Source organism: Artemia sp. Qi Xiang Cuo, chromosome 16 (assembly GCF_049724085.1).
Source record: "Artemia sp. Qi Xiang Cuo chromosome 16, ASM4972408v1, whole genome shotgun sequence".
NCBI classification, from domain to species: Eukaryota; Metazoa; Arthropoda; class Branchiopoda; order Anostraca; family Artemiidae; genus Artemia; species Artemia sp. Qi Xiang Cuo.
Genome location: NC_142809.1, coordinates 23,673,957 through 23,688,188, shown reverse-complemented (window position 1 = coordinate 23,688,188; position 14,232 = coordinate 23,673,957). Strand labels below are relative to the sequence as shown.

The 14,232-nt window shown below is 33.2% G+C and overlaps 1 protein-coding gene across 1 annotated transcript in view; it reads left to right on the top strand.

Moving 5' to 3' along the window:
* The first annotated feature begins 5,288 nt into the window (after positions 1–5,288).
* The window catches only part of LOC148942695 (uncharacterized), a 39,513-nt gene continuing 30,569 nt past the window's right edge, over positions 5,289–14,232 (top strand). Inside the window, exons 1-2 of the mRNA XM_089102334.1 lie at positions 5,289–5,305; positions 8,945–9,020. Coding sequence (XP_088958460.1) covers positions 5,289–5,305; positions 8,945–9,020 — 93 coding nt within the window. The remainder of the gene's footprint in view (positions 5,306–8,944; positions 9,021–14,232) is intronic.

Here is a 14,232-nt window from a genome sequence, read left to right as displayed (position 1 = left end):
AAACGTTTAATTAAGAATAATTAATGCTAGAGCGTTATTGAATTTTACCAAAAATTATGAAACCTAACATTTTTTGTAAATATCGATCGCACTCTGAATGTTAAAAATTGCTGTTGCAATGTAAGCATCTTTCTGACAATTAAATCACTTCGAAATGGTAATTATTTTTTTTTCTTAGTACTCACTTTCTATAAATAATTCTTTACCTCAATATGGAAATAAAATTTATATATTTTAGCGAATTTAGTTGTTCTTTGTTTATTTGTTTTTTGTTGTTTTTTTTCTTCATCTGTTAATCAGAAAAGAGAGAATATCCCGCTGCGATTGCCTGTTTAACTGCCTGAATAGTATTGCCAGAAATTTAAAGTAAAATAATTTATATTCTCTATACAAAAATATTTTCTGAGTCAACCCTACTTCTTCCGAGCTGCGCCTCTGGTTTTGCGCCCCTCATTGAGCTCTCAGACTTAAGTGTCTTGTGTGCGGAGTTGAAATTTCAAAAGCGTTTGATAGTATGTTTCATAACCACGCTTTTTTGTCATCGTGGCGTAGTGGAGTGAACCCATTTATAGGCCAGTGTTTGACAGGTTGGTATGATAATTCATCTGTGAGAATTTTTTCGGGAGGGCAACTTTCAGACCAAATTTCTTTACGTCGTGGAATAAAACAAGGGTCAGTTCTTAGCCCCTTTATATTTAATAACGCAATTAGAACAGCCATACGGTACCTACCTCCATACGTGATTGACGGTATCGACATTAGCCGCTTATCGTATGATGATGATGTTTTGTTATTTTCGGACAATTTAATATCAATACAGAATGCAGTTAACGTATTACATTCATATCTACGGGAGATAGGATTAGAGATTGAGCCTACTAAAACACAATTCCTAGTGGCAAACAATAATAGTGATTTCCAGCATCATTCAATTAGAATGGGATCACTTAATATTTTTAATAGAGATTCCATTAAATACCTTGGGTTGCCTTTTAGTCCGTCAATTAAAGATCCGCGGGAGTTGGTGTTATCCTCTATTGGAAAAAATTAGGAAAACTTATGGCCTGCTAGTCAGGGTGAAAGGTTGTTTTAACAAACAAACTCTTGCTATAATTTATAATTCAATGTTTGCGCCTCACGTATTTTTCATCGTTCCATTTTTGGAGTTTTTAAGTAAAAGTGATAAAAAGCGTATTCGCGTGTACTTTTTCCGGTTTTGTAAATATTTTCTTGTAATTCAACTCGGTATAAAAAATAGTTATATTATAATAAATTTTTGAATATTTTATATTAATATTAAAATTGATAATCAACACGACCGATTTCTTAGACGATCTAGAGAAAATATAATAAATTGTTAACTTAATTGTCTGGTTTAATAGAAACATAGTTTTGCCGCCATTGCTTTACTAAAACAGCTATTTATGCGTTATGTATTATGAGTCTTTATGCGTTATGTTTTATGAGTGTTTTTAGTGTTATGCACTAATGAGCTATCATAAGCTATTTATTATATATTCATGAGTTATTATGAGTATTATAAGCCACTTATTGTCATCCTTTTCGTTAGAAGTACAATTTTATATTTTTCATTTTTCTTTATGTTGCGGCTTGTCAGAATAGAAAAAAGTCCATGACATTATTTGTACCTTTCTTCCATTTGCTTATTTTTAAGTTGGACTTGCCAGTTTCTGTTAAACCTTGTCTAGGCAAAACAACAGTTACAACAAACCACAATAAATTTGCATGTCTAGATAGGCACAATTTAAATGACTTAATTTATAATTTTCCTAGGCACAGGGATCTATAGCAAATCAAAAGAATGCTTCTAACTTGCAGAAAAGTGAAAACCCTGATTCAGTGGCTTTAAACATTCAGAATGAATGTATCAATGGAAACGAATCTAGCTACAAGGAAAGACTTACAAAAAGGTAGAAATAGGTTTTCTATTTCTTATGAACGTGTAATTCCTAAGGGGGTCTAAAAAATAACTAATTTCAGAACTAATTTTAGTAATCTAGTTTTTTCTGTGATTATGGATATCCTGCAGTAATTTCTTTATGTTTTAAAAGCGATATTTTTTGCACGGATTGCTCACCTTTTCCAGAACTTTCGAGTCGTTATAAATAAATTTTATGTTATTAATAAAAATATAAGCAAAAATTTTAAAAAATCTTAGTTTAAATCACTCGAAAATAATAAATAAAACGCGTAACCAAACAAAAAAAAAAACTAAAATTATTCGTAAATCTTTTTTTCCCCACCCCCCGACCCTTGACTTTGAAAAACAGCTTTTTGAGATATTTTCATTGAAAAACGCCTCTTATATTTTCATCGAGAAATTAAAAGAATTCTCGAAACGTCACAGATGTTGAAAATACATTTGGCACCTCCCCTTAAATTCTCTTGAATTTGTTCCACTGCAGACCAGTGGCAACCTTGATCACGCAAATATATCCTGGATACTCAAAATCCTCATATAAACTTTAACAGCTTACTAAAACGCTGTTAATTCAAAATTTATTTCTTTTTTCAAAATGTATAGTAGGATTTACAGACATTGTTTAATCATTTTGTCAACAGGCGTTGTCAAAATGATGTCCGCTCAGCTACGTGTATGCTAAGATAGTTAATAGTTATTTCATTGCTAACGAAAATAGAGTTTCCTCTTCTAAAGAAGTGATATTAGGAAGTTGGCCCGAGGCAAGATAATAAAATATTGAACTGAGGGAGACACTATAATTTTTATAATGTTGATCAAGGATCCTAGAAGAACTGATGGAAATATATTATATCAGTTTTTTACAAATGTTTGTTAATGAGATGTACCATTTTTGAAATTTCCTGGGAGTGTCAACTTCATTTTACACATTTACAGAAAAAGAAAATCCGTAAATTTTTTGTCTAAAAAATTATAGCATTCCAGTTTCGGTGATAATGGGAATAACCATTTATTCTAAACTAAAATTGTGTTTTTAACAACGAAACCAACCCCCTCCCCCCCCCCGTCGTTCCCCCTCTTTTCATCAATTATTTTAGAAGAACGGTAGGCATGTTGCTTTTTGTTCGAAACAGAATAACAGAGACATAACATAATAGGTGCTATATCTGTAGTCAAAGTAGAGTTTAGCTAGTATATGCTGCAGTCTGAAAAAAATGACATAGGTTCGGTAAACTTATATGTATCCGTGAATAGTGACACGGCTTCAGCTTGGACACATGATCCATTTTAAAAGCAACGACATAGATTGGATGTCAGAAAATATAGAATTAAGTCGGTTTCACCATTTTGAGACCGCTTTAAGTAGTGTCTTATCATATTTTTTTGTCTCTCTTATTATAACCTCTTGTTGTTGAATCTGACTTAAGGCTGCTGCAACACGTTGCTAAAACAACGCACATGTATATTTTGTTCAGTTTAGTTTTTTCATTATAGCAAATAGTAATTTTGTTATTTAAATCTTTCAATATGTTTTCACTGACAGAAGTTTTTCTCAAATTGATATAGGCTACTTTTCGACAATTTTAACTCCCTTTGAATTTAGGAGTTTATCACATCGTAAATTACCCATGGAGTGTGTTCTTTTTTTATTTTGCTGTCAGGGGCAGTAGAACTAGCAAAATATATATTGCTATTATTTTTTTTTTAATCTTTGATTTGGTTTATTGACAGAGGTGTTGGAGGGTTTTTCAATGTCTGCAGGTAATGCCCCCCCCCTTCCTTGGCAATGTAAGTTACATCTTTCATGAAATATATGGCAAAAATACACACACACATATATATATATATATATATATATATATATATATATATATATATATATATATATATATATATATATATATATATATATATATATATATATATATATATATATATATATATATATATATATATATATATATATATATATATATATATATATATATATATATATATATATATATATATATATATATATATATATATATATATATATATATATATATATATATATATATATATATATATATATAGTCGTTGTCAAGCTGAAACCACATATCCCCCTTTTTAAAAAATTTTCAGGAGGTAAAAAAAACATAATAACTTTTTTTCTGTTACTAGTTGCGCGGTTGAAACCTTTACATTAGATAGGCAACTTTTTATGACGGATCCCATGGGAAGAACAAAATCGCTCGACTAAAGCAGTTTTAAGAGAAAAGCCGATATGTGGTTTCTGCTTGACAAAATCCCTAATAGCTTATGGCAGAGTGTCAAGCGAAAAACACGTATCTAGGGCAATAATGCAATTCAGCTATACTTTTCTTATCCAAACTCTAATCTAATAAGCACAGATTTTAAGTGACTTATCAGTAGGTTATTCTTCAGACAATTTGCCATTTTCTTCGGCTTCGTCAGTTTCAAGAAGAATGTGTTTCGTACCCTTTGAAGTTTTCAAAGTTTCATATTCATGATGAAATAGCTGTGGAATCACCTTCTTGCAGTGGACCGTAAGGTCTCTCTTCTTCACTTCTCAAACAACGATTTCTGCAGCATAAGCTGTGCTTCTTGCAGCAGAGTTAAAACCGCATTTCATCTATTTCTGTGACTGGTGTGAAACTTCGCTACACATCAGTTTCTAGCAAACTTTACCGACCTCCGTTTACTCCACGGAATTTTAAGTTTGTTTGTATACCGCACAGTTGATGAGATGACGGTGGCTTGAGTTGTTTTCCAGTCTACGAAATCTTAGAACGTCAGTACTTCGATAATGTAGGGAGCTGAATTTTTTCTTGCAGTTTGGTTTAGGGTCATCGATTGACTTGGTGCATATACTATGATTCCTCTTACATTGTTTTCAACCACAGAATGCATGTTGTCTACGGTCATTAGCGAATGGCCTGAAAGAAGGGAAGTCAGATCAATGGTCTATATACTTTTATACTGCTGAAGAACATAAAAGAACATGCAAACATTTGGCGGTTTCTGTTTTGATCACCATAGCAGTCACAGGACACGCTCACAGTCTTGACAGTTCCTCTACTATCAACTTCTCTAATCCACCGTGAAAAACAAGCTGCAATTCGATTTCTAATCACATTCTGATCAGACTGCACCATTTCACAGAGCACACATTTATCCCTCCTGTGTTTTTGAAAACTGAAGTCAAACTCATTGAGAACGTTAATGAGGGTCTTTTTGAAAAGGATGGGCTTTTTAATTTTTCTGCTGTGTTCGGTGTACAGTCTGAATAGGTTTGACTTGTTTTTGAAGTTTTAAGGCAGATACTTCTTCGTTGTATGTAGTAATGGGGTTCCACAGCAGGTAAGTCTTTTATGCACTTTCTTGCATGCTTATAGACATCCTTTTGTATCTTATTCGGAGGGTTTGATTTCTTGTCCTTTCTCCAAAAAAATCCTAAGTCAATGCTCTTAGCTGCATTTCTCACGGCAAACTCCTCCAGATCTAGGGCTGCACAATTTTTTTGGCAAACTTTCCTATTAATTCCATCATCATGGGGTATATAATATCTTACAGTTTTCTTTCTTCTTGTTTCTATTTTCAGCGTTTGCTCTGAAACCAGTCCGGAATGAGAGTGCGCACACAACCAATCTTTTTGTGGGATGTTTTTGCCAAGCACCCAATAGCAATAAAACATCCTTTTCCTTTGTTCATCTGAGACGGTTTTGCATAAATTACACCTTTATTTTTCTGAAAGAGGAGGGTTTATCCTAATTTTCTTGCTTTATTTTTACTCCACCTTTCCTCAATTCGCTTTCATACTCTTTTCCTAAATCTCTCAAGATTCTTCTTTCCTTGTTTTTATTTGCACGCTTTTTTAAGTGGAAATCCTTTCTCACTTTCTGAACCATATTTTGACAGAGGATCTAGACGAGGAGTTTCTTCCTCATCTGAGGTTTCCTCTCTGAATTCTTTTGGACCAGTTGTGTCTGCTTCCTTACTCTCTGAATCAAAGGCTTCATTGCAGGTACCCTCAAAATACTAGCTTCAGATAAATCGCAAATTTACTTCAGGTAAATCTTCAGAGCTCTTTTCTCCCAGCTGAGGTGGATTGGCTTCGTCATCTTCATCGGGAATATAGATCAGATCCTGATAAACTGTGACTCAAATCCTCAGAAATTATATAATAACTTACCAAACAATGTTTAATTAACGTTAGAAATTCTATAGGAACAGCAACTATCTGATCTATGATTGTGCTGTTGTTGCTTCACAGCTAACAATCTTCTGCCGGCAATATGTGCCATGAGAAAGAAGCTGCGAGATGCGTGGTTTCCGTTGGACATCCCTCTATGGTAATCTGAGATACGTTGTTTACACCATGTCTGTATCTCCTAATTTATGAGTCGGAGGCTATCAACATACACATCATTCGACGCAGAATTTTTCGGCCAGTAGATCTGTGTTAAAAGTGAAAATCACGAACTTGACCAGATATATGGTTTCCGCTTGACACCGACGGTATATATATATATATATATATATATATATATATATATATATATATATATATATATATATATATATATATATATATATATATATATATATATATATATATATATATATATATATATATATATATATATATATATATATATATATATATATATATATATATATATAATATCTGTATATACATTATCTATTTGGCGCTCCATGAGCTGTTGCGTGTGGGGACAAGTGTACCCCCGTGCCTTCCGCCCCCCCCCCTAGCTAGGCCACGTTTTATTGATCAAGTATTTCTATTTAATCAGATTAGATGAAAATTAACTGTGTTTTCTAGTTTGGTGTTACTTTTAATATTTGTCCTTTTTCTTTTTTAATATATCGTTGCTATTTTTGATAATAACCTTTAGCCCATGTCCATCTCGCATTTAAGTATCTCACTTTAAAAACATATATACTTATTCTTACTCTTGTCATTTGTGTTTGTACCAGAATCAGGCAAGGGTTTACTACGATAAACAATTCTCTTAAGGCTAGAGCACCCTTCTTATTTTAATAAAATTACATTAATTCCGAATACTTTTATTTATTTCACCTAAATAAAAAAAAAATCAAATCCATCGGAGAGGTTTTTGAAGCTAAATGTATTTATGACAACTAACTTAGTTTTAATATTTTAAAGTATTAAATTTATTCAGTGTGTTCTTCATTGCAAATCCATCCCAGTCAAATGTACAGAAAATTGATCTTTAAATAAAACTTTGAGAAATATAAATTAGTAAAAATTGACGAAATCCCATGTAGTTTTTTTTTATCAAGGTGAAAAAAGTATTTTGAAATTGTAGACCTATTCGCTCCAAGGCGCTAGCTCACAGAAAAAGGTGAGGGGGGCAAGGGTTTTATTAAATTAAGATGGAAGAATTATTTTTTTTAACCAAAGGAAGGAGGTTTGCTTTAGGTTTTTGAATGAAAATACAAAAAAAAATCGAAACCTAAGGAAGAGACAATAGTACCCCGGCCATACCACTCCATTCCTCACGCAGATGTGCTGCTGGTCCCACTCATAGTTTCACTTATGGTTCGTGTACACATTGCGGAAATCCGTCCGTTTCTGTTCGAACTCTGGCTAAAATAACGCTGCGTTTTAAGGCAAAGATTCCAAATTATTGCAACAGCGTGACCTACAGTCAAAGGGGTGAAAGGACTTATTGGTAGCCATATGGTGGATATCCCCTGTAGCTATCATCAAAACATCAAGAAGGGTATTATGTTTTCACCCTCTTCTGAAAGCTGTTGAGCAATAGAGAGCCAAATGACACCGTTTTTCTTAGTTTTCTTATAGCCTGGGTGCGTAGGATCATACAAGCTGGGGTAGCCTTGAACCAAAGTTATGAGATCGTGTAGTTTTTGATAATCCATACGCATGGTTTTGTTCATTTAAAAACCTTGCCAAGATTCCGTCCTGATTTGACCAAAACGTTGCGGAAAGCTAGATTTTTTCTAGCACGAAAACGGATGGAATTTTCGCACGGATTGCTAAATCCGCAAGAATTTCCGCAATGTGTAAACAACCATTATTCCTGTCCTTGAATCCCAAAAAACTAAAGTTTAAATATTTTTCACAGAGTGAGCAATACCTCACTAGGGAGAGGAAAGCTGTTTTTCATTAGGATCTTTGAGAGTCTATATGCAGTTCTCATTGCATGTGTTCCAGCTAATCAATAAGTACCCATACTTTAGTATTTAGACCAAACAATGCATGTTTAATCTTACAACACTGGACCCGGTCAACTTTATAACAAATTCGGTCCACAATAATTTTAATAACGTGTGTTTATGGTCTAAAACATTAGGGGGGGGGGTAAAGGACATGGGATATTATGACTTATCTCATGTTTGATTTTATTATTTTAAAATTAATTTATTATTAACTTTAAGTTATAGTTGGGATAAATTTTAATATGGACCTTTACGGGTCGGGTATTTTGTTAAAACTATGGAATATTTGCAAGGATGAACCCTGTTCACTTTTATGCCTACAAAACTTACAAATCACTTAAGATTCGAACTAATAATTTGTGATAGTTTATCCGTACTAATTTTTGACTAGCCAAATGGACTATCAGAAAAAATCATTGTGTATACTTTTGAGACGACTAGAGAAAAATATGTTGTTCTGTTCCTTGAAACATAGAATCTGAGCTCCCTTGCCCTGTCCCCCAAAAAAATGTTTTCTTTAGTTTCAACTCGATCCTCTAAGCCGTGAAACAAAACAAGGTCGAGTTATAACTACGTATGAAGTTCAAAGACCTAGTAGACAAAACTAAATATAGAGCTCGTTTCCTTTAATGAAATTAACCGTTTATGCAGTTTTTACATTGAAAATATTCGTTCCCCTTCAGGTACCTGTTGTATAGTTTCACCAGATTGTTTTCAGATTAGCGATTGGCCGCGAGCTACAGATCCTAACTAATCATATATTTTAAATTTTAGAAATAGCGAGAAATATACGCCAATAGGACCTTTGGAAGAAATTGAAAATAAAATTGACGAAGCAGCAAGACGATTAGTGAGTTCTCTTTTCTTTCTCATTTTGCTCTTTGCCGTTTTAGATATTTGTTTAGACATTTTGGTCAAAGTATTCTCTCTTTCTTATCTAAAGCCATAATGTTCTACTCTTGAAATTTGTTTAAAGAATCTCGTAGTTTAATAAGTATCACCATGGAAAGAAATTTGTTTTCAATCGAGATCAAGGTAAAACCTCTACAGTTAGTACGCTCACTCTTTCAACCTTTCTTACAAGGGGGTTTAATTAAGCTCAAATAGTTTAATTAATTAAATTTAATTAATTAAACTTAAACCCCTAAACAAAGGGGTTCCATTAAATCTGAAATCGCTAGGAACTCCTCCTTTATCAGAAATTATATTTAAAAATTTTAGTGTCTCCTCTACCAGTGTTTTTACTTTATAAATAAGATGATGAAAAAAAAAAAAATCACGGAGGAAAATTTATTTGCGAGGACGTTTTGGAAAGAATCCTAAAGGATTGAAAAATAATATGGCCTCAGGTGCTGATAGTGTGGTAAGTGAATTCTTAGAGGTTCTGAAATTACAAATAAATTAGTGAAAATCATGAATATGATTTTTTGGAAAAGGGGAAATTCTTAGTTATATAAGAAAACTTTAATTAAATTTCTGTTTAAGAAAGGTGATAAGAGTGAGTGTGGTAATTACAGATGTGTTAGCTTAATTTCTGTAGGAAGCAACTTAATGAGAATAATGACGCTTACTAGAATAAGAGGCGTATTAGATAAAGTTTTAAGCGAACAACAGTGTGGTTTTATGAATTGGAAGTATGCGTTGTCCCGATTTTGATATAAGGTTAATAATTGAGAAGGGTCTGAATCATTAGACCCATTGGTCCTCGGTTTTATAGATTATGAACAGGCATTTGACTCAGCAGATATAAAAGCTTTAGCGAAGGTCAAGTCATAGTATGGTAATTATTTCAAGAGAAATTTAAAAAAAATTAAAGAGCCATATTAAAGCTTGAAACGACCATAAGTTATTAAAGAATAAATGGAACCCAAAACGAACGAGAATTAAAATAAATAATCAGATCAAACATAAAGATACTAATATGAATGAATAAATAAATCCTAAAACAAGCAGCTATTAAAATGGATACTCAAATCAAACTTAAGACGAATATAAATTAATAAAAACAGGAGTTTGGCTTTGGACCCCCCCCCCCCTAATCGTAAGCCTTCCAAAGTCTATTGCGTCAATTGTTGTTTTTTTTTGTCAATTTCTCAAGTTTCCCAGGTTGCGGCTTAAGAATCAAAATATTGGATTCTACTTCAAATGCTAAGTTGTATAAGGTGATCTGAGCGTGTGTTTTGATTGTATTTAATGTAGTTACTGCATGAATTTCGCTCAATTTGAAATTAAGGTATAGGATGGTTCTTGAACTAAGCTTTTCATTAAACAGAAATTTCTTGATAATATACTCGAAAGAAGCCTCGTGGGGGAATGTTCAAAAGATTATATTTGAATAGAAATGGAATAAGAATATATATATATATATATATATATATATATATATTCATATACGCATATATATCAAAGGCATCACTCAGCTTGATTTGTTTCTGAGTCATTAAACTCTGTTATTTGTGATTGACGTGAACTTTTGCTTGATGTGTATAGAAAAGATGTCATTCTGACAATCTGGATGCACATGATGACCTTTGATTGAGGTAAAATTCCTTGGGAGGTCAAACTTAATACCCTAGCTGTTTTTATAATATTTCATATACGCTCTTTTGACAACCTGATTACACATAATGCCTTTTGAATTATCTCACTATCTCCTCAGTATTCCCTAAATTTCAACTGAATATTTTACCGTTCCTGAGATATTGCGGGAACACCATTTTGACAACCTAGATATACATAGTGTCTTTTGATTTAGTTCAACACTCCCTGAAAGTTTCAGCTTAAGACCCTTAGACGTCCTTGAGATATTTGCACACATCATTTTAACAACCTCTATGCACATAGTATCTTTTGATTTCGTGCAACGTTCCCTGAAAGTCTCAACTTAATAACCTTTATCCGTTCCTGAGATATTGCAGCACCGCCCTTTTGACAATCTAGATGCGCATGGTGTCTTTCGATTTAGTTCATACGTCCAAATGTGCATTTCGTAACAGTTTCAACTTAATACTCTTAGCTAAAGATAGTGGTCAAGTATGGTTCTGAAACGCGGAGGTTTTGAAAGGCCGAGGAAGATTTGTCAAATGTTTTTCAGAAGAATTGTCTAGGAATATTCTTAAGTACTCGTTTCACTTACCGTACTCGTTTGATTTTTAAGTAAATCAAGTACTGAAGTACTCATTTGATTCTTAAGTACTCGTTTGACTTACAAACGAAAAGTATTTAGTCCCCGAAGGAGATAGGTAAAAGTCATAAGAAACGATTTAAAGGAAATCGAAACTTACTGGGAGCGATCGAAGAGTGAAGCCTTGAATAGATTGGGATGGTTCAAAACCATGCGCCGCTCTTTTGGCATCAGGCGGCTTTGTGTTGCAGTTAGTAATTTGTTAGTGGTGGTGTCTCCGGTTTTTTTTTACCATCATATTTATTTGTCTCTAACTCCTCCTGACTAAATGTTATCTCCCTCCATTTTTGATCTATCAAAAATTGGTCCGGTACTTTCAAATGTCATTTCCTACAATTTATCACGGTTTAAAACACTTTTAAAATGTTCTGTTTATCTTACTTTTTTTTTTTTAATTGCTTTAGTACATCTCCAACACGTCCTTACTAAAACTGCCTTCGCCTCTAAACTATCAGAAACTCTCTCAATATTGTTTTATCATTTCGTACTGCTTTCATTCAGAATACTCTTTCCGTCTTACCTTAACATTGTCTTTACTGCTAATTGAGGCTCTATTACCGTTATTGTTTGAAACTAATTTGGACTGAGCACTTCTCCTCAATTTCTTAACATACCAATATTATATCTAATTTTTTGTGCTCTGCTTGATTTTCCAAGTTCTAATAAGTATTATCAGCTGCTTCAAAGGGTGCCTGAAAGCCTCGGAAAGTACAATTTAAACCTTCTTTTCTTCAACCGTCTTTAGGTCCTTCTTCTTTTCTTCAACCGTCTTTAGGTCCTTCTCATCAATATGGACGGCAAGGGTGGTGATAATTTACCCCTTAACATCCCTTCATTTGAAGGAATGTATTTGGATAACTGCTCAGTATGTATGCATAGGGGATGGTAACTCCTTTTTTGAGGTATTGATTGAAATTAGAATGTCTTTGTTTAAGGAGAGTAAGACAAAGGCCTTCGCCAAGAAGAAGCATGCCGAAGCACTAATGAAAAAAGTACCTGAAAATTCGTAATCGGCTTTTGAATCTCCTTTCTCCCTCCCCCACAAGGTAAGCTGTTTTTCAGGGCTGATTGTGTCGACCCAATGGCTGCAGGAAATAGAGGAAATGCCCATTCGAAAAAAAATATTTAAGGAGAAACCGGCAATATCATAAAACCAACAGAGACGGGGTAGCCATTCTGTTAAAGAAATCAAAAAGCTCTGAAATTTTCCCGTTTCAAAGATCACACTCTCACTTGGTCGTGTATTTCATTCTTAAGCATATTATTATTCAGGCAATAATTTACCTTGCTTAACGCTTGCTTAACGGTAATTGCTAGTGCTATAATTATCCATCTTGTTTCCATAACTTTAAACTGAAAATTTCACTATTTCCAGTCTCACTGAAAACCTTTTATTTTATAGCAATATACTTAAATGAGTACATTCATTTTCGAGGCATTGTAATAAAGAGAACACGTTTGAAGATGTGATTGTCTCTAAAGTGAAAATTAAAACTTTAGAGTCAAAACAGGGAACTGACGGGAGTGGAAGCGTATGTCGTATTTCACGCGATATCTGTTCGCTTTTAGTTTTAACGTCACTCCTTATTTTCATGAGAATTTCTTCTTTTTTTCCATAATAACACGGGAAATAAATATTCCTATATGGATTGACTGAAGGCCATGGCCACCATTTAAGGGTCCAACAATAAAAGGATTATAACTTCTAGGTTACTAAATTTTGACTCTAACTCTGCTTTGACCAGAATTTCAAATATAAATGAAGAGGTTGAAGGTGACAAAATCTAAACATTTATTTGGTCAACCTTTTTTTATCTGGTTTTCCAACCGTGTATAGTTGAGTAAATTGTGTGATCGCTATCATTTTTGGCTACTGAACGGAAACTGGTTTTAATATTATTACAATTTTCTGATCATACTGTTGTTTTCTTTGTGGAGATTTATTTTTATCCTACCTGCACAAGGGGGGGGGGGTGAATCTCTTTCCTAAGATCTATATGAGGAACTGCTACTGAAAGTACGGGCTAAAGCTCCTAAAACCATTTTGAAATTTGGATATTTAGACCGAAAATTGTACTTTCTTCGGATATCAGAACCACGTACACTGCCCTCCCCCTATCCTGGAGAAAGATATATCCTCTCCAAGTGACTCAGAGGTTCAGTCTTGTGCATGTAACACTGTTAATATACTTTCGATTTGACGTCTGACATAGCCTACATATGTTCAAGTTCTTTTAATTGTCAAACTAATTTCACTCACTATAACACTATAATACATTATACAACAAAAAAGAAAATATTTGAAGAGGGTTCTTGCAAAGTGAGTTGTACTCGAAAACCGGCACCCTTAGAAAAAACATAAATAATATTTTAAAAGTAATGAAGAATAAATAATAATAAACAATAAAAATACCCATCATAAAAAAGAAAAGAAGTCACCACATTCAACTCACAGCCCACATTCCAATTCAAATAAAAAACATAATATGAATAAACACCAGCACCGACAACCATGATTTCATATTATTTAATATTTATCTATTAGATATAATAAATTCTTTTTAGAAAGCACAATAGAAGAATGTGAATCCACAGGACTTTCATAAATATTCCAAAGCTTTATTATTGAATTATTTGGAGAAAATCGGTATGTTCTTCCCTTCACTGTGAAATGATCAAAATCTTCATTAATGTGACCTTCTTCAGTAGTAATTTATTTTTAATCGTTATTTATAATGTGGTATCCTATCTCAAAGGCTAATTAATTAGGCTTAGTCCTTTTTTTTGCTTATTTAATTTTATTCGAAGTGCGGTGTCATGTCGTCTTGATAATTAGGTGCCATCTGTATAGTAATCTATTAAATTGTCGTTCAAGCAC